The 22,673-nt window shown below is 46.7% G+C and overlaps 2 protein-coding genes across 2 annotated transcripts; both read left to right on the forward strand.

The window, feature by feature from the left end:
* The first annotated feature begins 68 nt into the window (after positions 1–68).
* On the forward strand, positions 69–4,008 carry OCSTAMP (osteoclast stimulatory transmembrane protein). Its single transcript, XM_078875579.1, has 2 exons — positions 69–1,142; positions 3,475–4,008. Exons 1-2 carry the CDS (start codon positions 69–71, stop codon positions 4,006–4,008), a joined length of 1,608 nt encoding a protein of 535 aa, XP_078731705.1.
* Positions 4,009–10,679: 6,671 nt separating this feature from the next.
* LOC144946586 (adiponectin-like) lies at positions 10,680–13,476 on the forward strand. The gene is made up of 3 exons (XM_078875603.1): positions 10,680–10,740; positions 11,707–12,019; positions 12,908–13,476. The coding sequence occupies exons 2-3, from the start codon at positions 11,719–11,721 to the stop codon at positions 13,399–13,401; spliced, it is 795 nt and encodes a 264-aa protein (XP_078731729.1). The 5' UTR covers positions 10,680–10,740; positions 11,707–11,718; the 3' UTR covers positions 13,402–13,476.
* The last annotated feature ends 9,197 nt before the right edge of the window (positions 13,477–22,673 follow it).

Consider the following 22,673-nt stretch of genomic DNA (forward strand, 5'->3'; position numbering starts at 1 on the left):
GGATTTCCGTTGACCAGAAGGAGCTTGTGCGCATCTCTCCGACCACAGATCGACCGCCGCTCGCCACCATGAACGACTCTCGCGATCGGCCCGAGGTGACATCCTGCGCCCCGGCACGGCTCCTGCGCGCCGCTTACTCCGTGTACCGCCTACCGCACGCGACTACGCGGGGCGAGCGTGGCCTTCTGCTCGCACTGTGCCTGCTAACGTCCGCGCTCAGCAGCTGCTTCGCGCTCAAGGTGGTGTGGGAGGCGGAGGAGGTGCGGCCACCCATCCGCCTGGGCGTGACTGCCACCTACGTGGCCCTGACTGCCGCGTTGCTCTTCTCTTCCAAGCAACTGCGCTGCATTTCGCTGCTCGTCGTGCCGGCGCTGGGCACGAAGCGTGGCCGCGAGTACATCCTGTACGCCGCGGCGGTGCTGCTCGCGGTTCACACGGCTCCCAACACGTTCCACAACCTCCGGGCGCTGGGCGAGGTGTCCCTGTGCAAGGCCCTGAGCGGCATCCGCAGCGTCATCAACAACTCGGCGCGCAGGGAGGCCGTCGTGCGCGAATACGCCACGGTCGAGACGCAGACCGTCAAGGGCCTCTTGCAGTTCCACTCCGTCCAGTCAAATTACGTCTTTGACGTCAACACCAGAGACGTCTCGACGGAGCTCGACTCGCTGAGGCTCAAGGTGGAGAACGTGACGCGCAACGTCGCGGCTAATTTCAAGACGTTCCAGGCCACCGTGGAGAAGGTCCGCGCGGTGCTCAGCACGGTGTTTTCCGTCGCGTCCGTGCTGTTGGTGCTCGCGCTGTCGGCCGCCTACCTGCGGAGCTACCTCACCGACGTCCTCTTCGACAACATCTACATCACGGAGGAGCTGCGCGCGCTGGCTCGGCAGACCGACCCGAGCGGGGAGGCCATGAGGTGCCTCAAGGCGGATGGCAGGCGGCAGCTCGTCGACTCCACCTCGCTGAGGCTGTCAAGGAAGGAGACGGAGAACTGGCCCCTGAGCATCCTGACCCTCTTCACCTGGCTGCTCCTCGTGTCCCTTGCAATCGGCGTCGAGTACGGGGTCTACGCTCTCACCGACACGTTGCTCGCCCTGGCCGATGCCATCCCGCCGGCGCATGCCGAAGTGCGACTCTACTATGAGGCACGTGCGTGAGTCTCTCGTGTGCGTTATGAACCCGGCGATCAGAGTTCGATACCTGCTCACGGGAATTGAACTAGGTTGACTCCGCCTTAAATGAGTACCTGGTGCGATGTGTAAAACATCACCACTCGGGAGACAAAGACGGCCGGGTGTGGTGTTGGCCACTCACCAACTCGTGTGCTATGCCGACCCTCATACAGTAGGTGCTATTCGCTAACAGCACTTGCCCCAACAGTCTGTTTAGGCTATAAGAGGGATCTTTGTCTTTGTCTCAGGGTATTTCATCATTAAAAAGGTAAAAAGTGTGGCCCTAAAATGGCTTGCTCATGCCATTGCTGGTGGAAGGGCCCCCATTTAAAAAAACTCGAGACTTACCATTAAACTTCAAGTTCATTTATTAGGTATAGCCCTGTGAGCCATTCGGCTCTTGAATCAACTAACTCTGGTGACCCCTTTTATGCTCCATGGTGGACAGAGCCCCGCGGGATAGGTTAAATAAATTGGCACCGTTTTTTCAACTGCCGTGCTGAGGTCAAACCGGCAACCCTCAGAATTGCAAGTACTGTACAGTGTGATAACCATTTTACACCACAGCAGTATCCCAGAGTGTAAATGTTTGATTGGCTGGCACTGCAGTTAAGAGTGCTCAACAGAAGGTTGTTAATTCAAATCTGGTTTGGAAGTCGACTCAACCCAGCATTAGTCTGTGGTCAATAAAATGGACATCACTTAGGGCTGCCACTCCATCATTAATCTGGCCACCAGAACTTACCGAGTTATGGGCACAAAATAAAAATGTACTTATATGTGTAGTGGGTCTAACTGAGTCCCAGACGTTGTTACTTTTAGAGGCAACACTTTTATTTGTAACACTGTAATGCAAAGGGGTAACTGCCCCTTTACCAGGCCACAACCTAGGGTGGTGAGTATTGTTGGGTGAGTGGTGAGTATTGTTGGGTGAGTGGTGAGTATTGTCGGGTGAGTGGTGAGTGTTGAGACTGGCCAACAGAGGTGGGGCCCACGCCAAATGGTGGAGAAAACAGTAAGGGGAGCTTCGTTGATAGAATGGCACAGCCCATGGGGATGATAAGACAACCCTATGTCCAAGTCTCTAACTTGTTCTCGAACCCACGTGTTCCTCCTCCTGTGTCAGTGTAATACTCTTAGGTTTTTTCGGTAAAGTCACGTAGGTGTAATGCTCTTGGAGGGAGACGGAGTCTTCGTAGAGGCAACACGCTTTATTTCACCAAACAGTTTACACTAATCCCTAACACAACCTGGGGAGGTACAGCCTCCCGGCTATCGTACCTACGACTCTCCCTACTTTAGCCCTCCGGCTAGCTAGACCTAAGGGGAGGCTGACCCACCGCTGGCCCGGTGGGTCCCTGAGCACTGACCTGTCCGGACCTGGCCCTCACCAGGGCATCAGGCCGAGAGAACCTCAGGGTCCTAACCCCACGACCACTGGCACCGCACTGAGCCCCAGCCCTTAGAAGGACGTCGGCGGCTTGGGGCCCAGGGTCTTCTTCTTCTCCAGGCGGCTTCTGGCTTCGGCTTGCGACGGACTGCCTCGCGCTCTCAGGGAACCCGCCTTATATACTCTTTCTCCCTCAGGGGTGGGGTTCTGGGGGATCGTAGCTCCTGCCAGCCCCCTCCCCTCAGAGGGGTTCCAACCGCCGTTGGCCCGACCGGTCCGGACCGGTTCTACCCTCCCCCTGGTTGTGGCGCGTGTGTAAATCATGACCACCACATAGGTAAGAATAAATAAATAAGTTATAAAAAATATAATAGAAATTATAATATAAGTAAAATAAAAAACATTCCCTAGGTGACTTTACCGAAAAAACCTAAGAGTATGAATCCTTGCAGTCACGAAAGCTTCAAATCTAGAATGTCAGTGTAATGCCAAGCGTGCACGTTTCCACACTCTTTTGTGCACATTTCAGCTTTTGTCCCATTGTCTTCGTCAATGTTTCTGGTCAGTCCTTCATAGCTGGCAATATGCAATGATGTAATGCTATTTTTAATGATCAAATATTTTTTTCCAAGATAAATTCATCCTATTGTTTACCGATATATTTAATTGGTTGTATCTTAAATCAGCTTTTAATACTTTTGCCGAGGTATATATGTCCTGCCGTGTTTGCCATTAATTTTCCTCCATGCAACCTTCTTTTATGAAGTTCTTAAATAGTTTCCGATAATTAATTTCCATCGGTTAGATAACGCCGCCTTCGGCTAATCCGACATCGCCAATGCAAACTCCTAGTCGTATCATCATCACCACCAACAGCACCAGCATCGTCATGAATCCCTCTATGGGGCCCCGCAGGTTTACATCGACCAGACGTTTAAAGACCGGCGCTACCTGACGAAAGTGCTGCGTCGGCCCAACTTCACCCTGGAGTTCGCGCGGTGCCGCACGGAGCTGTCCCCGCCGGCGCCGCACGCGACGATCGGCGTGTACGCGCTGCTGCTGCTGGCGCTCGTCCTCGTCTTCCTGGGCTCGTACGCCCACCGCCTGCGCCGCAAGATCGCCGCCTCCTTCTTCCCCGAGGTGGAGAGCAGGCGCGTCCTGCAGCTGCACGCCCGGATGAAGACGCTGCACCGCCACAGGGCCGGGCAGCAGCCGGCGCCGGAGCAATTGCCGGAGCGAAGATTGGGTCTGAGGAGGTGGAAGGGGGCTGGAGCGCCAAAGCGAGTGGCCGGTGGGGGGGACCGGTCGGAGGTTTCGGTATCGGCAGGGCAACCAGTGCGAGACAAGGGGATGGAGCAGATAAGGACGCTACCGCTGAGGCAGCAGCTGGAGCAAGCATTGGCAAAAAGATCAGGGACGGTGCCGAAAGTGGCCACCACGGCACTGTAATATCTCGCCACGGTGGCTAGGAGATGTTAACTCCCTCGCCTGGTATGCAGGAGGACGTGAGTTCGATCCCGACCCTGACGCCTGCTGCTGTATATTTGGAGTTTGCATGTTCTCCCTGTGGTCGCGTGGATTTTTCTCCGGGTCCTCCGTTTTTTTCCCCTCCACATTTAAAAACCTACGTTTAAGTATATTTGGCTGAGATAAATCTCCACACGACAAGCCACTTCGTCGAGCTTATCATTTGTGGCCAGCAGGTCGCTTCTGAGAAAGAGCTGCGACATAGCTCAGTGGGCCTTACCTGGTACAAATACAAATCCTGACTTCCGGGTTGGCAGGCGACGCCGGCACCTCGTCTCGCCTCCCGCCGCCTTCTGATTTCCCTCTCCTCTTGTGTAGCTATTTGCTTGTTTCCTTTTGTTATCTTCCCCTACTTTTCTTGCTCGTCTGTCTGAATGTTTAAAAATCTTTCCTAACGTGTCTTTTATAGCGCCCTGACAACTATTTTTAAAGGGCGCTTTTATAAATATATATTATGTTAAAATAGTTTAGTTTTGGAGATGATTGCTTTTCTTGGGGGGAAATGTGTGGATGGTTCATTGTGTGGATGTGTGCACCCTATACAGTTATCATCAGCAGCATCTTGATCATCCAAGATGACGAAGATGCTGCTGATGGCTCATGCCAGGTTGGTGAAGGGGGAGTGGTGGGTTCTGCTATCACTCACCACTGATGTTAGACGCGGCCGGGAATCAAACTCAGATCGCCAGGTGCATGAAGCTGTGCACACGCAAATGTTAAAATATGAAGTTGTATTTTTGGATGATGATAATGATGTTAACGGTGGTGATGATGAGGATGATAGCGGATGTAACTTTTTGTGTTGACTTTTTAATATTTGCATATTTTGCCATGTTATATTTTACTAATTCGAAATATATTTTCCTCTTCATTTTAATAAATTGATTTCCATACGAAACTCTATCTTTTCATGGTTTTTGGATCTGACCTAAGTTCCCAATATTTCCCTAGGTCTCTTTTTCAAAAGCGTATTTCAGGCATATCAAGAAAAGTTATCCAACATTATAATCATAACAATGATGCTTGTGAGAATAACCCCCCCCCCCCCCCCATAAAACTACTTCAGTAAAACGCCTCCTACCAGCGCCAAATGTTTTGGGATGCTATTGTCTGATGCTATTATCAACAAAGTTTGGATAACAGAATGAATGATTGGCTTCAAAGAGACCGCTTTCAAATCACAGGTAATAGCAATACAGTAATATGATGTGCAGACAACAGATTGGTCCACGGAGATGTTTCAGGATGTGAACCATCGGTGAGCGGGTTAGAGGAATTTTGCTGTGGTTAGCACACTGCGCTTTGAATTTTATTTTACGATCATTGCTAACACTGGTCATTGCGAGTGATATTTAAAACCGGTTCTGAACCGTTTCTTCACTTGGCCAACCCGCAAAGAGCTTCATAGCTCATCAGATTCCTTCATATATATTCATTTCCAGGACACTTTGCATAATAAACGTACAAATATTTTGTTAAATGCAAAATGTATATATTTTTTAAAAAACCTCCAAACGAAAGCAGTGGCGATAATCACCGCAGTATCTGAGTAGTCATCACGCACATTCTACCATTAAATGGCAACAAAAGGACAGATCCCCCGTATAGCCTTAACAGACTGTTGGGGAAAGTGCTGTTAGCGAGTAGCACCTATGAAGGCCGGCACGGCATACGAGGGGGTGGGTGGCCAGCACCACGCCCGCCCACCTTTGTCTTCCTCGTGGCGATGATTTTATACACCGCGCCAGGTACTCATTTGAGGCAGAGTCGACCTAGGGGTGGCCCAAGACCGGTTCAGATAATCGTCACTGGTGTTCGCCATAAGCGGGAATCGAACTCGGGTCGCCGGATTCGTAGCGCAGCGCGCTAACCGCTGCATTACCGCTCTATCAATGTGTATGTGAACAAAGTGTCCCGTGGGTTGCATGATGAAATAGGTAAACGAGAATTTACCACAATGAGAACTTGCGAGTTTTAGAATGTGCAATATTTGATCAGATAGACATCGCAAAACAGAAGTAGTTCTTCTGCTACCAGACTGTTTTGTAATAATAGTGCGAGTCGGTGATGCATGTGTATGTATGTTAAACTTATTGCGGCACCCTACGTTGACAAGCGTGCTAACCAGAGGTGCAGGGGAAGGACAACAAACTAAACACAAAAAGCAGTTCTAAAGAAATGAGTTTGAAACCTAGATGATGTAAAAGTGTACAACTCTAGTGACTTCCTGATATTATAAAGAATATTTTTTCAGACAGTCGCAGAAGTGCATCTGAAAGCGTGCGATGCAGTGACCGTCTTTGTTCGATGGCCAACCAAAGCCAACGTGTGTGCGTGTGTGTGGTTTGTTTGTTGTGGAGAGCAGTGCTCCGAGTGTTTGGCGCACTGCACTACAAACCTGATGACCTGGGTGTGTTGACATCAATGGCGAGCGATATGTGGTCCACTTCTGGGCCTCCCAGAATCCAACTCGGCCTAAAATAAGTCACTTTGGCAGTAGTATGTGACCAACAGCACTGGGGAAACAAAGGTGACCAGGCATGTTTATGTCAACACAAACCATTCTGTACATTATTCCGACCTTAGTGGGTGTTCAATTAACGGAACATGTGCCCACAGTTGTTTACGGCTATAATGGAGGTTTGCTGTTTTTGTTGGGATGAGTAACAGTGGCTTATCAGTTTAATACGGTACATTGCACTCCTAATTTCGCATTCATCCAGGTGATTCTCCTTGCTATACATAACGTGGCTGGCTTGCTTGCTTTCTTGTCCCTTGGTCTGAGTTTAGACTCGGATTACTATGAGTACCTGGTACGTACGGTCGGGCAGTCAACATCACACAAGTAAGGAGACAAAGGTCGCCAAGACATGCATGGTGCTGGCCGAACTATATCGGCATTTGCCATTCCGACCTCAATAGGTGCTCGCTAATAGCAACTGTCCCAGCTGTCTTAAGGGTAAAAGTGGGGTTTCTTATTCTTTGGGTCTTTCGGTAAAGTCACTTAGATAGGTTAAAAGAAAATAATAATAAAAAATAACAAAAAACGACGACGTTTCGATCGCAACACAAGCGTCATGGAGGCCGCTCTTCGATCTTACATACACATGCTAATCTCTCACATTAATATCACTATCCCTGCCAACTTCGTTTATGACCCTTGGGCTACACCCATTTTAAACCTTTAAAACAGTCTGCCTCAGCAGCTGTCCCCCTCTTTTTCTTCCTGATGACGAATGCTTGTGCTGCGATAGAAACGTTGTAGTTTTTTGTTATCTTTTGTTTTTTCTTTGAACTTATCTACGTGACTTTACCGAAAGACCCAAAGAATATAAATTCCTGCAATCACGAAAGCTTTAAGTCAAGATTTAGTGGGGTTCTGTGTACATTATATACATGATTAGGAGTGGCCATCCTGCCACTTGCTGAGCAATTTTAATTCCCGTGAAAACGGTATTCCTTGCATGATTTGTCATAGTTAAACATGCAATGGAAACGTGAAAGGGCGGTGTCTTTAATTTAGAAGACCATTTCTCCAGTCACATGCATAGAAAGCTACTTCTCACTTGCAATGCACATAATTCCCACTTTTAGCCGAGATAGACAAAATGGGGAAATTGCTGTGAGCAAGTAGCTTGCACGCCGCACCGTAAGTCCGTGCGGCCAACACTTTTTTTTTATAGCACTGATGTTGTCCAGGCCATTGCAACATCCACTCTTTTAGGTCAGGCCAAGGCACAGATAACAATTTCCACTTGTATTGCGCAGGGCAGGAATCGGACCTTGGTCACTCTGATTGCAGGGCAATATACTATGCACTATACCGCTATGCACTATGTCTCATACAAATATGCCGTGTAGCCTACGTGTTGATTCATTAGGTTATCACCAATAACCACTTGCCTCAATAGTCTATTAGCCACAGTTTTGAATCTCACGCACTTCCCAACGGCATCAGAAGCAGGGGTTGGGGGGGGGACGATACGAACCCCAGCTGTAAGCGATGATGAAATTCTTGCTTGCAACCTTTATCAGCTAAATGAGACCAGGCTATTGGGGGTTTGCATGGGGTCCTAGGTTGGATGACCACCACCGCAGATGAAGGATATCAGACGCATCTTACAGATGACAAGCCAATGGTCAGTGGGCAGATCAGTTCCATGGTAGGTCCTGGTGTCAATGGCGTGGGCACACGTTTGCTGCTCCGTGACTACAATATAGATGTTCTTGCTGATGTCGGAACAGTGTTGGTGATTACAAGCCCGTGGGCTGCACATAAGTCTAGCAGCCTCCTACTGTTGTTATTGAGCTGATCTGGCCCATGTCTTCCAATTACTCCAGCACAGGTGCTTGTGTCACGATCCACTCGGGCATTAAAGCCACCCAATAAGACGATTATATCCCGGGAGGCCACTTTAACCAGCACCTGGGACAGGAAGTCATTCGTGTTGCATGAGCCATCATCACCTCTATTCCTCACCTGACGTTGATGAGAGAAATGAGCCCACCTCACGTTAATGGGCAGTCTCACCGCGTCCGACACTTCCCCTCCGCGTTATCCCTCATTGTTTTCTTCATAAGAAGAGCCTCTCCCTGTTGTTTGGCAGGTTCCTGGCTCGAGTGGGGAGGACTGTTCACACCTTATGGTGATTGGAGCCACAACCAATCAACCGGATCGCCTGTATTCCACCAGAGTAACTGGACTGGTCTAGTTCCCCCAGAGTAATGGCAGTCTCTCCTCCACAATGACTATTCGCACATTCCACGTGGCCAACCGCAGTGGTTTCTTTCCGTTTCTGGAGGAATCGCGCTAAGGCGGGAAATAATACGGTTTTGCCAAATGAGAATTTCATAGATGCCTGTCCCCCCCGGCACAAGCTCACTTCATTGTGTCCACCGTGGTTAATTGGTTAGGTAATTAAGGTGGATAGGTTACCAGCCCCTCGCACACAAAGACAAAGGTCCCCCGCATAACCTTAACAGACTGTTGAGGCAAGTGCTGTTAGCGAGCACCTACGAAGGTCCGCACAGCACACGAGGGGGCGGGCGGCCAGAACCACGCCGGGCCGCCTTTGTATCCACAGTGGCGATATTTAAACACCGCACCAGGTACTCATTTGAAGCTGAGTCGACCTAGGGGCAGCCCAGGACCGGTTCAGATAATCATCACTGATGTTGGTCGTGAGTGAGAATCGAACTCGGGTCGCCGGGTTTTGTAGCGCTGTGTGCTAACCGCTACACCACCGCTCCCATTCTCACTCATTCTCACACACACACGACACTTACACACACACACACGACACACACGCACGTGTGCATCCGCAGGTGCACACGTGCGTGAGCTGAAACTGTGATTACAAAAAGGGGGGGGCACTTCTGTTTCACGAATTGGAAGAAAAAAATGAAATGGGAAGAACAAGACCTAAACACACATTCGGAAACTGGAGACTTCTCATTGGGTCAGCCGATATGACCCGACCCTGACGTTTTACGGAAATGTAAGTTATCATAATCCCATAACTTGAGGCATTGTGTGTTGTAGATCCGCACACAGGCATCCACACTTTGATAGCAGTTCCTTAAATAAAAGGGCTTAAAGTCAGCCAGAGACAATGCCGAATGAGGTAGCATGCTTTACGGTATGACTACTCCGAGACAACGTAAGCATGTACGTTGAACTTCTTTGGAACAGTACGTAGCAAACCGTGCTAATCGGAGGTGCGGGGGAAGGCCAACAGACGAAGGTAAAACAAACTCTTACGGTCTTACCTCTCGTGATGACAACCAAGTGCTTTTACTGGGACTGTTTCACGAGATGTCACCTTTTTTCATCATTATTGTCAGTCAAATCTTTTATTTGGGTTATGTAAGATTTCCCCACGAATTTACGTAAACATTTGAATGAGTCCTTGACAGGCCCAGCCTTAATTTTGTGATCAAGACAGGCGACACTCAGGGGACACGGCTGCAAGAGGTGATGAAAGTGCTCATATATAATAAACTATACAGCGTCACAATTCACAGTTTATATAAAAAATGCTAAACATTGAATCAGAATATAATAAAACATTTATTGATGACCTGCAAAGAATGGGGCGGTGAAGTTGTAGAATGTATCGTCTGTCAGTACTGCTTCTTGACGTGGTTAGATTACCAGCAGTCACGTGGGCACTGATTCAGAGTGAGTCGCAGCTCCTAACGAAGATATTTATTGATGTATTTGAAAGCACGCACGGGTTTAATCCTCAAGCCAGATCATTTGCTCGCGAACAATCACGCGTGAACTTGTGGTGCAAGATTGCAGCCTACTGAAATTGAACAATGCATAAAAAACAGGAATGTAATCAGGCTTCATTCCATCGCTTTGATCCTCGCTGCGAATGCGATGTCCGAGTCAGTTGTTACCCGAGCCGCGCACCCAGAGAGTCCCTCCGCCAGGAGCGATGGACTCAGCGCCTGTTCCCCCGCCACCCCCCCCCCCCCCCCATGTACCCCAAAATGTCTCAACCCTGAGCCCGTTACCTTCCCTGGCACTCCGACACGCCTACTGGCCCAGCTATAAAAAGGAGGCATTTACCTTCAGCATCAGTGAGAGCCGTTCCCCGTTGAACGTTGCGGCCGGCGTCGTCGTATCAGCGTCCGCGTGACTTTGAGGTATTCGCGGTTCATTTCGAGTCCCGGCCCGTGGGGGAAATAGTATCATGGCTTTCACAATGGCTCCTCAATCACTCTCTTTCGCCACAGCTAGAGGCATCGCATAGCATTGCGTTCTGGTCGAAGTTTCAGTTAATATCACAATTCTAACCACGCATCAATTGGTGGCTTTAGTTGAACCATGTCATGAAGTGAGGTTATGTTTTGTTTATCGCTTTGTAATTTCACATGGGAGCGCTTCTTCAAAATTAAGCAGTGCAAAAGACTCGGCACTTGATTTTAGGATTAAGGTGAGCGATATGGAGGCATTTAACAACTGTGTCTTCATTTCAGCATAAGAACATTTGGGTAAGCAGTCAATTTCACAATGTTTGTGCAGTCTGCAAATTTAGTACTGAAACCAATTTAACAGCAAAGCGTGCATTATGCTTCATCATGTCTTCACATGATTGGTGGAGCTATGGAATTATGGATCATAATGGGGTAGACAGATGGGAGTTATATAATGAGACCTTTTCATCAGATGAGAGTTACTGCCCTGGTGTAAAGGTTGGCACGATGGACTTGCAACCCAGACGTTAACGGTTCTATTCTATCTAGCAGCTGAAACAATGGTAAACGGTTCTTTAATCCCACTGCCTCTGTTCACCCAGTAGTTATGCATTGATACAGGTTAGTCGATTGACAGGTGAGGTAAAGTGTGGGCACTCCCAACTCTGGAAAGATATCTGCCCAGCGTGGAAGAGTACGCAAAGTACCCTCTACAGAGCTCACAAGTGTAGGCCCATCTGTCATCAGTGGTTTGAGCAAGTAATTGCAGGGTTGCACATGTTACGGTTCTTTTTAGATTTAACATCAGTCGGCCGAAAAAAATTGTGGGTCATTTGGAGAATCTCCTTGCGGATGCTGATAACCCCGATGTCACTTTTGCATTTGCCTCTGGTTCCTGGACGTCGTTACTTGCAGCCGCTACGGAAGATGGCCCTGTGGTTGGGATCCAGCCTCCTGCTGCTAATGCTGCTGCTGCCGCTGCTGCCAGCGAAGGCTTCCACAGATATCCACCCCGCCGAGCAGGGAAAGTGTCAGATGAGCTACACGGGAATACCTGGGATACCGGGAAACCCTGGGATCCCAGGAAACCCAGGCAGTCTGGGCCCAGTCGGCCCTTCAGGAAGGGACGGGCGAGAAGGTCACCTGGGCCAGCCTGGAAAGAATGGCGAGAAAGGAGACCAGGGCGATCAGGGCCTGAAAGGGGACAAAGGGAGCGCAGGAGAGGCCGGTAAATCCCCTGCACTTTTACTGCACCATTGCTGGGCCTCCCAGTAGATGTAACTTCTAGTGACAGCACACACATTCAGTGTGCCTCTTGCATTAAGCAGACGATTAGACCAATGTATTCCTATGTTGACAAAGGTCCTGCTCTAAACATTACCTCAATATGTTTTTGGATATGCGATATATATTGTGCCTAATTCAAGAGTATAAAACTGATTTTTACACGCTCTTATTTAACTCACTCTGTCTGTTGTTGTTGTCGTCGTTGTCGTCATTGTTGTCGTTCTTGTGTCCTCAAATCTTGTAACTCAATTTTTACCCACTTCCCAATGTGGTATCGACTGTAAACTTGGTATACTTATGTCATACTGATGACAATACTATATTCTATCATAAAATACATATATTTTAAAATATTTTTGTATATGTTATGTTTCGGCTTGGGTCTAATTGTCCACGGTCAACTGACGTTGGCTGTAATTGACCACAGTCCCTTACGTTATGGCAAGCTTCGGGGCCACTTTCTGGAGTCGTGGAGTTCTTCCATTAGTAGTACGGTACATTTCATTAAAGTATGTTTAAAAAAAGTTTTTTTAAATACAACTTTTTTATAAACGTGTTGATGTCTCATTAAAAACATTGAGGCAAACAACCCAAGTGAAGTGTGGCATTGTAAAAAATAAAAATAGAACAATGCTTTTACTAAAGTTGGACATTGCAAAAAAAAATGTCTGCACGTAAATTATGGGCCAGTCATGAATACCAAAAAAAAATATTCCTGATAAATACAAGTCTGAAAATAATAATAAACTCCGTTTTCTAAAATCATGACTTACAGCAACCCAAAGCAAATGCTTCGTTTTCAATGTGCAGAAACTATTTCCTTTCACAGGATTGCCTGGAAAATTCGGACCGATGGGTCCCGCTGGAGAGAGAGGGGATCGTGGACTTCAGGGAGAAAAGGGAGACAAAGGAGAAGCCCCGGCTGCCATCCCCAGATCCGCATTCACCGTGGGTCTGTCTGTATCGAACCCTCCCAGCGGATCCCCTGTAAAATTCGGCAAGGTCATGTACAATGAGCAGAATCATTACGACACGCTCACCGGCAAGTTCACTTGCCATTTCCCGGGCGTCTATTACTTTGACTACCATCTCACCGGTGGGTCTGGCACCACCCAGGTCTCCTTGAGACACAATGGACAAGCAGTTCAGTTAAAAATGTCCTCAACCGCCAACCTTTACAGCCTGTCCGGCGCTTCAGTGCTCCGTTTGAGAAAGGGCGATGAAGTGTGGGTGCAGACCGAAGGTGTTCACATCAAGGCTTACACAGACGTTAACACTGACAGCACTTTCTCGGGTGTCTTGATGTATCCTGACCTGCCTTGAACAGGCGCTTTTAGCTTTGCTTGAAGTCTGACGTTGAACGCGTAAGGTGTGGTGCAAAACAGCACGCAAACAGCACGTAGACATGTGTGTACGCTGGGAGACAATACGTCAACATATACGTACACGGCGTGCCAGTGTGTAGGTGTTCATGGTTGAGCTCTATGGCTCTCAGATTAATTCACATAGACACACAGTTACAAATAGCTAAAGACACAACATAATGCATAATAATAGATGGTGAGTTAATTATTGCTAAAACAATGTGCATTGATTTATAAAAATAAAAACATTTAATTCAAATATTGCATATGTACTTCTTTGATAAAAAAAATGGTGATTAGTTGTTTGTAAGTGACATTTTTTAAAAAATCATTCTGATCACTTCAATTGCATTGAAACTATTGAGCATTACTTAAAAAAATGTAAAATAATACATTTTAAAAGTAATGGTTGATGTGTCAAAACAATGCTGCATAGTATACTCTTGGGTTCTTTCGGTAAAGTCACGTAGGTAGAAGAAAATTAATTATAATAATAGATGACGACGTTTCAATCGCCACACAGTCAACGGCCACCTGAAGACACCTGAAGACGGTTGTCTGTGTGGCGATCGAAACGTCGTCATCTATTATTATTATTCTACTCACGTGACTTTACCGAAAGAACCAAAGAGTATGGATTCCTGCAGTCACGAAAGCTTCAAATCAAGAATGCTGCATAGTATTTGTGGAGGATGATTTCATATCATGAATATACAAAATAAAGCAATGCAATGAGTCATCTGCCGTGTATATTGTCCAGGATGTGTGTACTACTTAAGCCACTACTTCAGGAGCTTTTATAATGCATGTGGACATATTGGCGGTACATCGGTGGTGCGCGGTATAAAAACAGCACATTTTTGGTATTATTTTTTCTTTTCCCACGATTCGCAACCCCTGTCAGAAAATATTGCGGGGTGATGGTGGTGCGTCAAAATCAGTTCTCGAGAAGTTTTATATGATCGGGCTGAACACGAAGCCTCAGTCTGTTGACGTATAGCAAGCACCCAACCTGAAGACAATTGGCTTCTCCGTATGCCAAAGACAGATTTGACTCCTCGTGCCCGAGACTTGGTTCGGAGGGTTCCTCGATTCAACGGACCGAAATCAACGGCCATTATTGACCTTTTTTTTGCAAGTCTCAGTCGGCTGAATGAACCATCGATTTTAGGCAGTTTTATGAGGACTGGTGTTATGCTGCACTGGTGTACCGCCAATAGTCTAAATACCCATGGGTAACCCCCAGATAATGGAATCAATCTGCCACACAACATCTATCCGAGAAAAAGTAACGGATGAAAGTAAAACGTTCTATAATAGAACAGGGGAATAATATGAATTGAGGTGTAAATAGTAGGAGTTTTCGTGGACCCTATAGCACTCACAGGTAATAGAAGCAGTGGGTAATAGGACAGAGGATAAGAGTTCTACTGTATTCCATATACAAATTCACACCAGAAACACCAGTATTATATATGACCTCTTATCGACGACCATTTATCCGCAATTATCTGCAAAAAATTTAATAGATAAGTGGATTAAATTTGGAGATAACATTGCGGATGATGGGATCCATGATGACCATCCTTCACATCGTCACAGTTGAGAGGAGATCTCCAAAGGCACCAATGATAAGCTCACCAAACAAGCTGCCCAGAATTAACTCACCATCATCACCTTTAATCAGCTCGCACAAACAACCAACAGGACCGGGATGTGATGGCGTGTGTCCAGAGTTCCTCAAGAACCCAGAACTATATGGATGGCATCACTGGCTTGCAAACATCTTCACACACGAACTATCACATCTCTCTCTCTCCTGAATCCCTCTGGTGGGCCACCAGACCTCGGCATTTGGCGCCTGAACATACTCCCGTATACAATAATAAAATAAACACGTTATTATATCACTCAGGTGGGCCTTTGATAACGTTGATGGTCTATCAATAGTAATCACTGTTATCACATAACATGCTAGCATGAGTAATGTTCATAATTTATTCAAGAGCATGCCGGTTAAAAAAAGGGTCCGTCAATACCCATGTATAACCCTCGGATAATCGGATTCGTTTTCTACACGACGCCTGGCGTCACAATAAGTTCCTGTTGGTAGGAAGTCGCAGCGAAGAACAAACTCCTCGTGCCGCCAGTGCGGCGTGGTGACGTGCGTCCATAACAAATGTCGAGATGGCAAATAATGAAAATGTTAAGGAGGTGTAATCGACTTAACTGCTCAACGCGAGCCATACATGCATCGTCCTTGTTACTGTGCGCTCTGGTCTGACGCTGATGAGACTCGGCCACCTCTGGTGTTGGCCAATCACTTTCAAAGACAATCCATATATTATGATAATTATCAGAGCATGCTTGTTTGCATGTTTTGCCAGAGGTACGTGTGGTTAATGCGGACTTTATTCCTTGCAAAAGGTATCTATTTGGTATTTGAATATATTAACACCTGTTTTATTGCCAGAAAGGGTAAGACCAATTCTTATTTTGTCGTACTTAAGTAATGTAGGTGTGCCATGTCCAAATAAGGTTACCTTGACATGTGCTGGTGTGCTTGCATGGGCGTGTGCTTGCTCAATTATGGAACAGGAATCCATAATGTAGTAGTGTATAGTAATGGAGTGCTAGAGTCTGTCGTCAGGGAAAGGGAGGTCTTGACCGCCCTACTCGACATGCTGCCGCCACGGCCCTCGCCAGGACAAGCGGATTGAGAAACCAACGAACGCGTCTGGTGAGCTGTGAAGCTCTTTTTCACAGCAGTGTGCAAAGCACGACGCCAATGCTTCCCAAGTAGCATCTGCACAATGCTATAATTATGAGTTCGTGTAGTTGTTAGATATATTAAGCGACCTGGCCACATATATTGCTCAACTAAGTGGCTTATCATATGGATATGTATAGCAACTAAATACTCTAAACGCGTTGTTTCTAATGTGGGGGTACAGACCGGAGGACCCGGAGACAAATCCACACGGCCACGGGAAGAGCACGCAAACTCCAAACATGCAGGCGGCTTGTGTCGGGATCAAACCCACCACCTTCTGTATACCAGGCGAGGTCGTTAACATCTCACCACCGCGGTGCCCCATGCCTTTAAAGTCGACATTGCCAAATATTGTACGAGAAAACTGCTTTAGAGGCGACTATTAGTATGATGACGTGGGACCCATTGACGTATCATTATGATTGTTTCTCATTAAAGTTCTTGAAGCAGTTGCTTAATTGTATAAACAGACAGTAAACACAACGTGTTACTCAATGTAATGCTTTATTTTGTCTGCTTGTTGATTATGTTAAATCATTCTCGACACATACTCTGCAGCATTGCTCTCAAACACCGAAAATTACATTTCAAACTTATTATTTTAAATTAATAAAGAAAGTACAGTTCAAATTCATTTTAAATCATCAGATTTTTTTTTTAAATACAAAGATTAAAAAAAAAATTATCTTTCACCATATAACATACCCTATCAAAGGAGTACATATCCGATTTGATAACATTTTCAAATCTGGTTTGTATAAAGTCACCGCAAATTGTGTACTTATCATTAATTGTGTTATGTTGAATAATATATTTTTATGCATTTGGCTACTGGTTTGCAATTGTGAGTTAATGTGCATTTTTATACTTGTGTAGTAAGTATTCAGGAGGCTTTGACGACGGGGTCGGAGGCACACTTATTTATTAACACCAACTTGTGCACAGTAACGGGTACACACAACACTTGAAGGGGTATCGTCCCCTTCACTCGTCTATCAGGGAGACACAACGTCTAACCCCGCTAACCTACGCCCGAGTCCTCCACTACGGAGCTAGGGGAGGCTACCTATCCCAGCCCTGGTCAAGCTGGGATCCCGGCAACCTGAGTCTCCAGACCGGCTCTTATAAGAACGTCAGTCTGGGCTCTCGGGGCCACGCCACCGGCTTGCCCTGGTCGGCCCTGACAAGGACAGCGAGCCAGGGGAGCTCCGGGGCCTATTCTAGCTGGTCTTCACTCTTCGCTGGTTAAAGCTAACACTCGACCTCGAGCCCTCCGGCTCACCACCTTTCATAGCACTCGGCCCCCGGGAGGGGCCTGTGGGGGATGTAGGTGCGGACGTCGGTGCGAGCACCTCCTCCGTGTACAGCCCTAACCACGCCCCTTGTGTTTGTTTCCCATCCGTGCCCATACATCTACACAATTACACCTCTACACTTGTACTAACACGTATATATACTGCCACAAAAAATAATATCACCGTTTGAGTATTGCATGCGGCAATATACAAAAAGCCCTACAATTATTTAATAAAAATGCCTGCGTCTTGCATTGAAAAATGGCATACATGTGTTTATATGTATGTATGTTGAACTTATTTCGCACCGTACGTCGCCAACCGTGCTAATCGGAGGTGCGGGGGGGGGGCAACAAACTAAACACAAAACGCAATACTAAAAATTAGTACTTCATCTAGATTTAAAAGTGGCTTCCTAATTTCGGAAGGAAGAGCGTTCCAGATTGCACAGGAACTCATCTGAAAGCGCGCAAAGCAGTGGCCATCTTTATTCGATGGCCAGCCAAAAGCCGCCACTGTGAGGATGACCGGAATTTGCGTGATGGTGTATGCTCCTTGACGATACATGATCACAGTTAGTGTGTATATTTGTATTGACAGTCTTGCTAAAAAGCAGACTGCTATGGATTGGTCATGCCACCAAACAGGAATCCAGCAAAAGCAACGCTGGTGGAGGAAGGAAACAGAGGCAGGGGACGACTAAGAAAGGATGACGGATGGAGTTGAAAACGGACTAGAATGGAGAGGCATAATAAAATATGGTTATTGCCAAACGTGAAGGACTGATGCTGGCAGCTTGTGGATTCAGCAGCTTCTGTAGAGAGGCTGGACGGCAATGGAGTCCACTTGTTATGACCAGCAAGCACATTCTTTGGGTCTTTAACTAGTGGCTAATGGTAGTTTTCGCTGGTACTTGACAGCAAAAGTGAATATCCAGATTAAAACACTTAAACATATGCACGGCCAGGGTAAATTGTGCGTGCTGACAGCTTTTATTTGCCTATCAGATAGAAGCTTCCTCAAGAAGCTACCAGCACTTGGACCAAAACGTCAGACGTCATGCTGAACAAGACGCGGCACAACAAAAAACACATCGGAGTTCTATGCAGCGTAACCATGAAAAACGATCCGGTAGTATGCTAGGTATGGGTTGGCTCATGTACTGTCTAATAGTGTACGTAAGTTCACGTGCTGTTTGTGTGCTTTTTGCATCACGTACCTTACATGTTAAGTGTCAGACTTCCAGTAGAGCTAATCGAGTAATTGAATGCAACCGTTAAGGTAGGCCAGGGTACATCAGGAAACCAGAGAAAGTGCTGTCAGTGGTAACGTCTGTGTAAGCCTTGATGTGAGCACCTTCGGTCTGCACCCACACTTCATCGCCCTTTCTCAAACGCAGCACTGAGGCACCGGACATGCTGTAAACGCTGCTGGTAGAGGAATATGTATTCTGAACTGCTTGTCCATTGTGTCTCAAGGAGACCTGGGTGGTGCCAGATGCTCCGGTGATATGGTAAGCAAAGTAATAGATGCCCGGGAAATGGCAAGTGAACCTGCCGGTGAGCGTGTCGTAATGATTCTGCTCATTGTACATGACCTTGCTGAATCTGACGGGAGATCCGCTGGGAGGGTTCGATACAGACAGACCCACAGTGAATGCGGATCTGGGGATGGCAGCCGGGACTTCTCCTTTGTCTCCCTTTTCACCCTGAAGTCCACGATCCCCTCTCTCTCCAGCGGGACCCATCGGCCCGATCTTTCCAGGCAACCCTGCGAATGGATTGTAAAGAATGACGAAACAGAGCAGAATGGCCGTTTACTCTTTCTGGCAATAAAACAGGTGTTAAGATGTTCCATCCCCAAATAGATACCTATTGCAAGGCATCATGATACTTGCAAAAATGTCCCGTAGAATAATTTTTCCATTTACTGTAAAGCAAGTTTTTTTGTCAAATTGTATTTATAAGTAAATATTTAATTGCATAAAAATTGGACCATAATTGAATTGCAACGATGTGACAGCCATGTTTTAAAACTCCGACGTGTAGTACGGGCTTGATTTGTATTTATACGAAAAGAACATCATTAATTGTTCCATTGACTCATAGGAACATTTTAAAAAATACCCAAAACGTATACTGTACTAAAAACATATATGAGCAATGCTGAATATGATCGCCTTCATCAAATACAAATAATGTATTCCAAACAATCTGCTAAACGCAATAGACACACCGCACATCTACTAGACTCTGCAATGTCCGGCAATGGTGCCAGTGGCAGTGCAGTTTTTTGTTTGTTACCGGCCTCTCCTGCGCTCCCTTTGTCCCCTTTCACGCCATGATCCCCCCGGTCTCCTCTCTCGCCGTTCTTGCCAGGCTGGCCCTGGTTCCCTTCGCGCCCGTCCCTCCCAGTCGGGCCGACTGGGCCCAGGTTCCCTGGGTTCCCTGGGATCCCAGGGTTTCCCGGTATCCCCGGCAGTCCCATGTAGCTCATCTGACACTTCCCCTGCTCTAGCGGGTGGCTGTTTAAGGCGGACGTCACCGGCAACAGCATTTGCTGCTTCAGGAGCAGCATTACGAGACTCGATCTCAGCCACAGGGCCATCGTCTGCAGCGTGCTGGAAGAGATATGAAGTCCAGTTAAGAACACAGGCAAATGAAAGTGACATTTGGTCATGAACACCCAGAATTATATTCTCCACCGCCTATCTGCGTACTGACATATGATCCATATTTCCATAGCTCTGCAAATGATGAAAAAATATGATTATGACAAATTTATTTTGTGCTGTTAAATTATTTGAATACTGAATGCACATACTATTCAACAATTATGAAATTCACTGTTTACTTAAGTTGTTTTCTGTAAAAATGAAAGTAACATTAATTACTCCATATCGCTCATCTTAACCCTAAAAGCCAGTGCTGCGTACTTCTATATGATCCATAATTCCATAGCTCTACTAATAATGAAAAAATATAATTAAGAACGATGCAAGCTGCGCTGTTATATTGTTTCTAAAAAACTACTGTATTCACACACTTTTTAATAATTATACAATTCACTGTTTACCTATGTTGTTGTCTGTGCAACTGAAAAGAGCATCATGTAATGTTTCCATTTCGCAAATTTTCCACATAAAACCCGGTCCTGTCTCTTTGGGACCACTCAATTGCAAATACGGACTCCTGTGTGTATCATATCAATGCAATAACTAAATCAATTCACACTGTTTAAACCCTAGCTAGCAGACAATGTGTGAGCGATGCTAGAAATTACCTCGAGCTACAGTCTAACAGAGTGACCGAGCAGCTACTGGGAAATGATGAGACTTTCCTCTTGGGAAAACCATTAATTAATCTTACTGACCGTAAGCTCTGCAAACAGAAGCCGCTACGACGACCACAGTGTTCAGTGTGGACAGCTCAGTGGTGCTGAAGTCGCCTCTTATTTTATAGCTGGGCCAGTAGGCGGAGTACCAGTTGAACGTTGCGGCTCGGAGTGAAGGAGCTTTGCAAAATCTGGCGCTCGGCGCTGAGTCGAGTTTTCCTGAGAAGGAGCGTGGAGTGACTTCTCAGATGACCGACTTGGACTCGGCTGTCCGAGTCGAATCATCGTTTTTTCCCCCCAATGTCCATTTATTGGTGACCTTACATGCCCAGAATCAAATATTTTGCCGACATGAAAACACGTGATAGCTTGTGCAAAATCCTCGAAAAACTTCTTGTTTTTTTGTCACGCGTCAAGCAGTGACAGCAGTCATGTCGTTCATGCACGCTACCGCATTTGGCATTATTTCTGTCTCATTTAGGTACTCTTCTATAAGGAACCGCTGTCAAAAGTGTTCGTGCCCAATGACTTGTTATTATATCTCCCGTTATGCACATCCCAAATGTAAGGCCAAGCGGGGTGACCACAGTTCCACAATGTGCATTTGGGTTATTTTCACTTGGTCTTTTGTCCATATTTCAGCAGAAATATCAGGGAACAGAAATTCATCTCTTGCCAGTTTTGTAAGAAGAGCACCAGCTCACGAATGTGCACGCACGGGTACCCCCGGTGGTGCAAAAAGCAGTGCTGCCTTTGTCTCTACTCAATGGTGGTGCAAAAAGCAGCGCTGGGGAGACAAAGGCTGGCCTTCTTGTCGTCCCGTGTTGACTCTCGAGGTTCTCGCAAACAATACTTGCCTCAACAGTCTACGTAGGCTACACGAGAAATCGTAACGTGGTTGTTGTATTGTCCTCCAATCCCAGTGACCTCGGTTCGACTGCTTGCTATGCGCAACATAAGTAGAAATGGATCATCTTTTTTTTCTATTTAAAGCTTTCGTGACTGCAGGGATTCATATTCTTGGTTCTTTCGGTAAAGTCACGTAGAAGGGAAATAATAAAATAATAAACATTAAACATAATAAAATAAAATTCTCACGACGTTTCGGCCACAACACAAGCAGCCGTCCTCAGGTGAAGCACAGAGCTGTTGGAAAGACAGCGCTCTATGTTTTATTTCTATTATTTTATTATTTCCCTTCTACGTGACTTTACCGAAAGAACCAAGAATATGGAGCATCTTGTGCGTTGGCCTGGGCATCTCGCTTCACGCCACCTAAAATGAACGCCCGGGTGCAATGGTCTGGCCAATATCACGAGTGACTGTGAATACAGCAGCAATGGATCAACGTTCACGTCGCGGGCCTCGTTAGGTACCCAAGTCCCCGGATGAACTCACGGTTCAACCAGAGGATCTAATTTTGCGAGCTCCAAACTCTCCTCGCATTCCGGGCCTCACCGCCACCTGCAGCTCTCTCTCTCTGTCTCGTCCTCTCAAACCGCTGCGGTTCTCACGCCGTAGGACGCCACACTCCGACTTCCGCAGCTCAACCTCGGGGGACATTTGGCAGCCAAGCACAGCTTCATCAGTACGCGCGCGCAGAACAAATGAATGAATACTGTGGTATGAAGACAACAGTGACCGGACGTACATGGTTTTCACCTCATCGCCTTATTATCCATTGTGCCCTCTCGCGGCATTATTCTTGGTTCGAAGTGGTATGTGGACATACTCTTTGGTTCTTTCGGTAAAGTCACGTCGAGATGTTAACTCCCTCGCCTGGTATACAGGAGGTCGTGGGTTCGATCCCCACTTCCACGCGTGATGTCT

Source organism: Lampetra fluviatilis, chromosome 41 (assembly GCF_964198595.1).
Source record: "Lampetra fluviatilis chromosome 41, kcLamFluv1.1, whole genome shotgun sequence".
NCBI lineage: Eukaryota > Metazoa > Chordata > Hyperoartia > Petromyzontiformes > Petromyzontidae > Lampetra > Lampetra fluviatilis.

Bases quoted from the DNA above. Each gene is read 5' to 3' on its own strand.
- OCSTAMP (XM_078875579.1), top strand. From the start codon at position 69: ATGAACGACTCTCGCGATCGGCCCGAGGTGACATCCTGCGCCCCGGCA. The intron at 1,143-3,474 runs GCACGTGCGTGA...GGGGCCCCGCAG, and splicing joins AAGTGCGACTCTACTATGAG to GTTTACATCGACCAGACGTT.
- LOC144946586 (XM_078875603.1), top strand. From the start codon at position 11,719: ATGGCCCTGTGGTTGGGATCCAGCCTCCTGCTGCTAATGCTGCTGCTG. The intron at 12,020-12,907 runs GTAAATCCCCTG...TTCCTTTCACAG, and splicing joins AGGGAGCGCAGGAGAGGCCG to GATTGCCTGGAAAATTCGGA.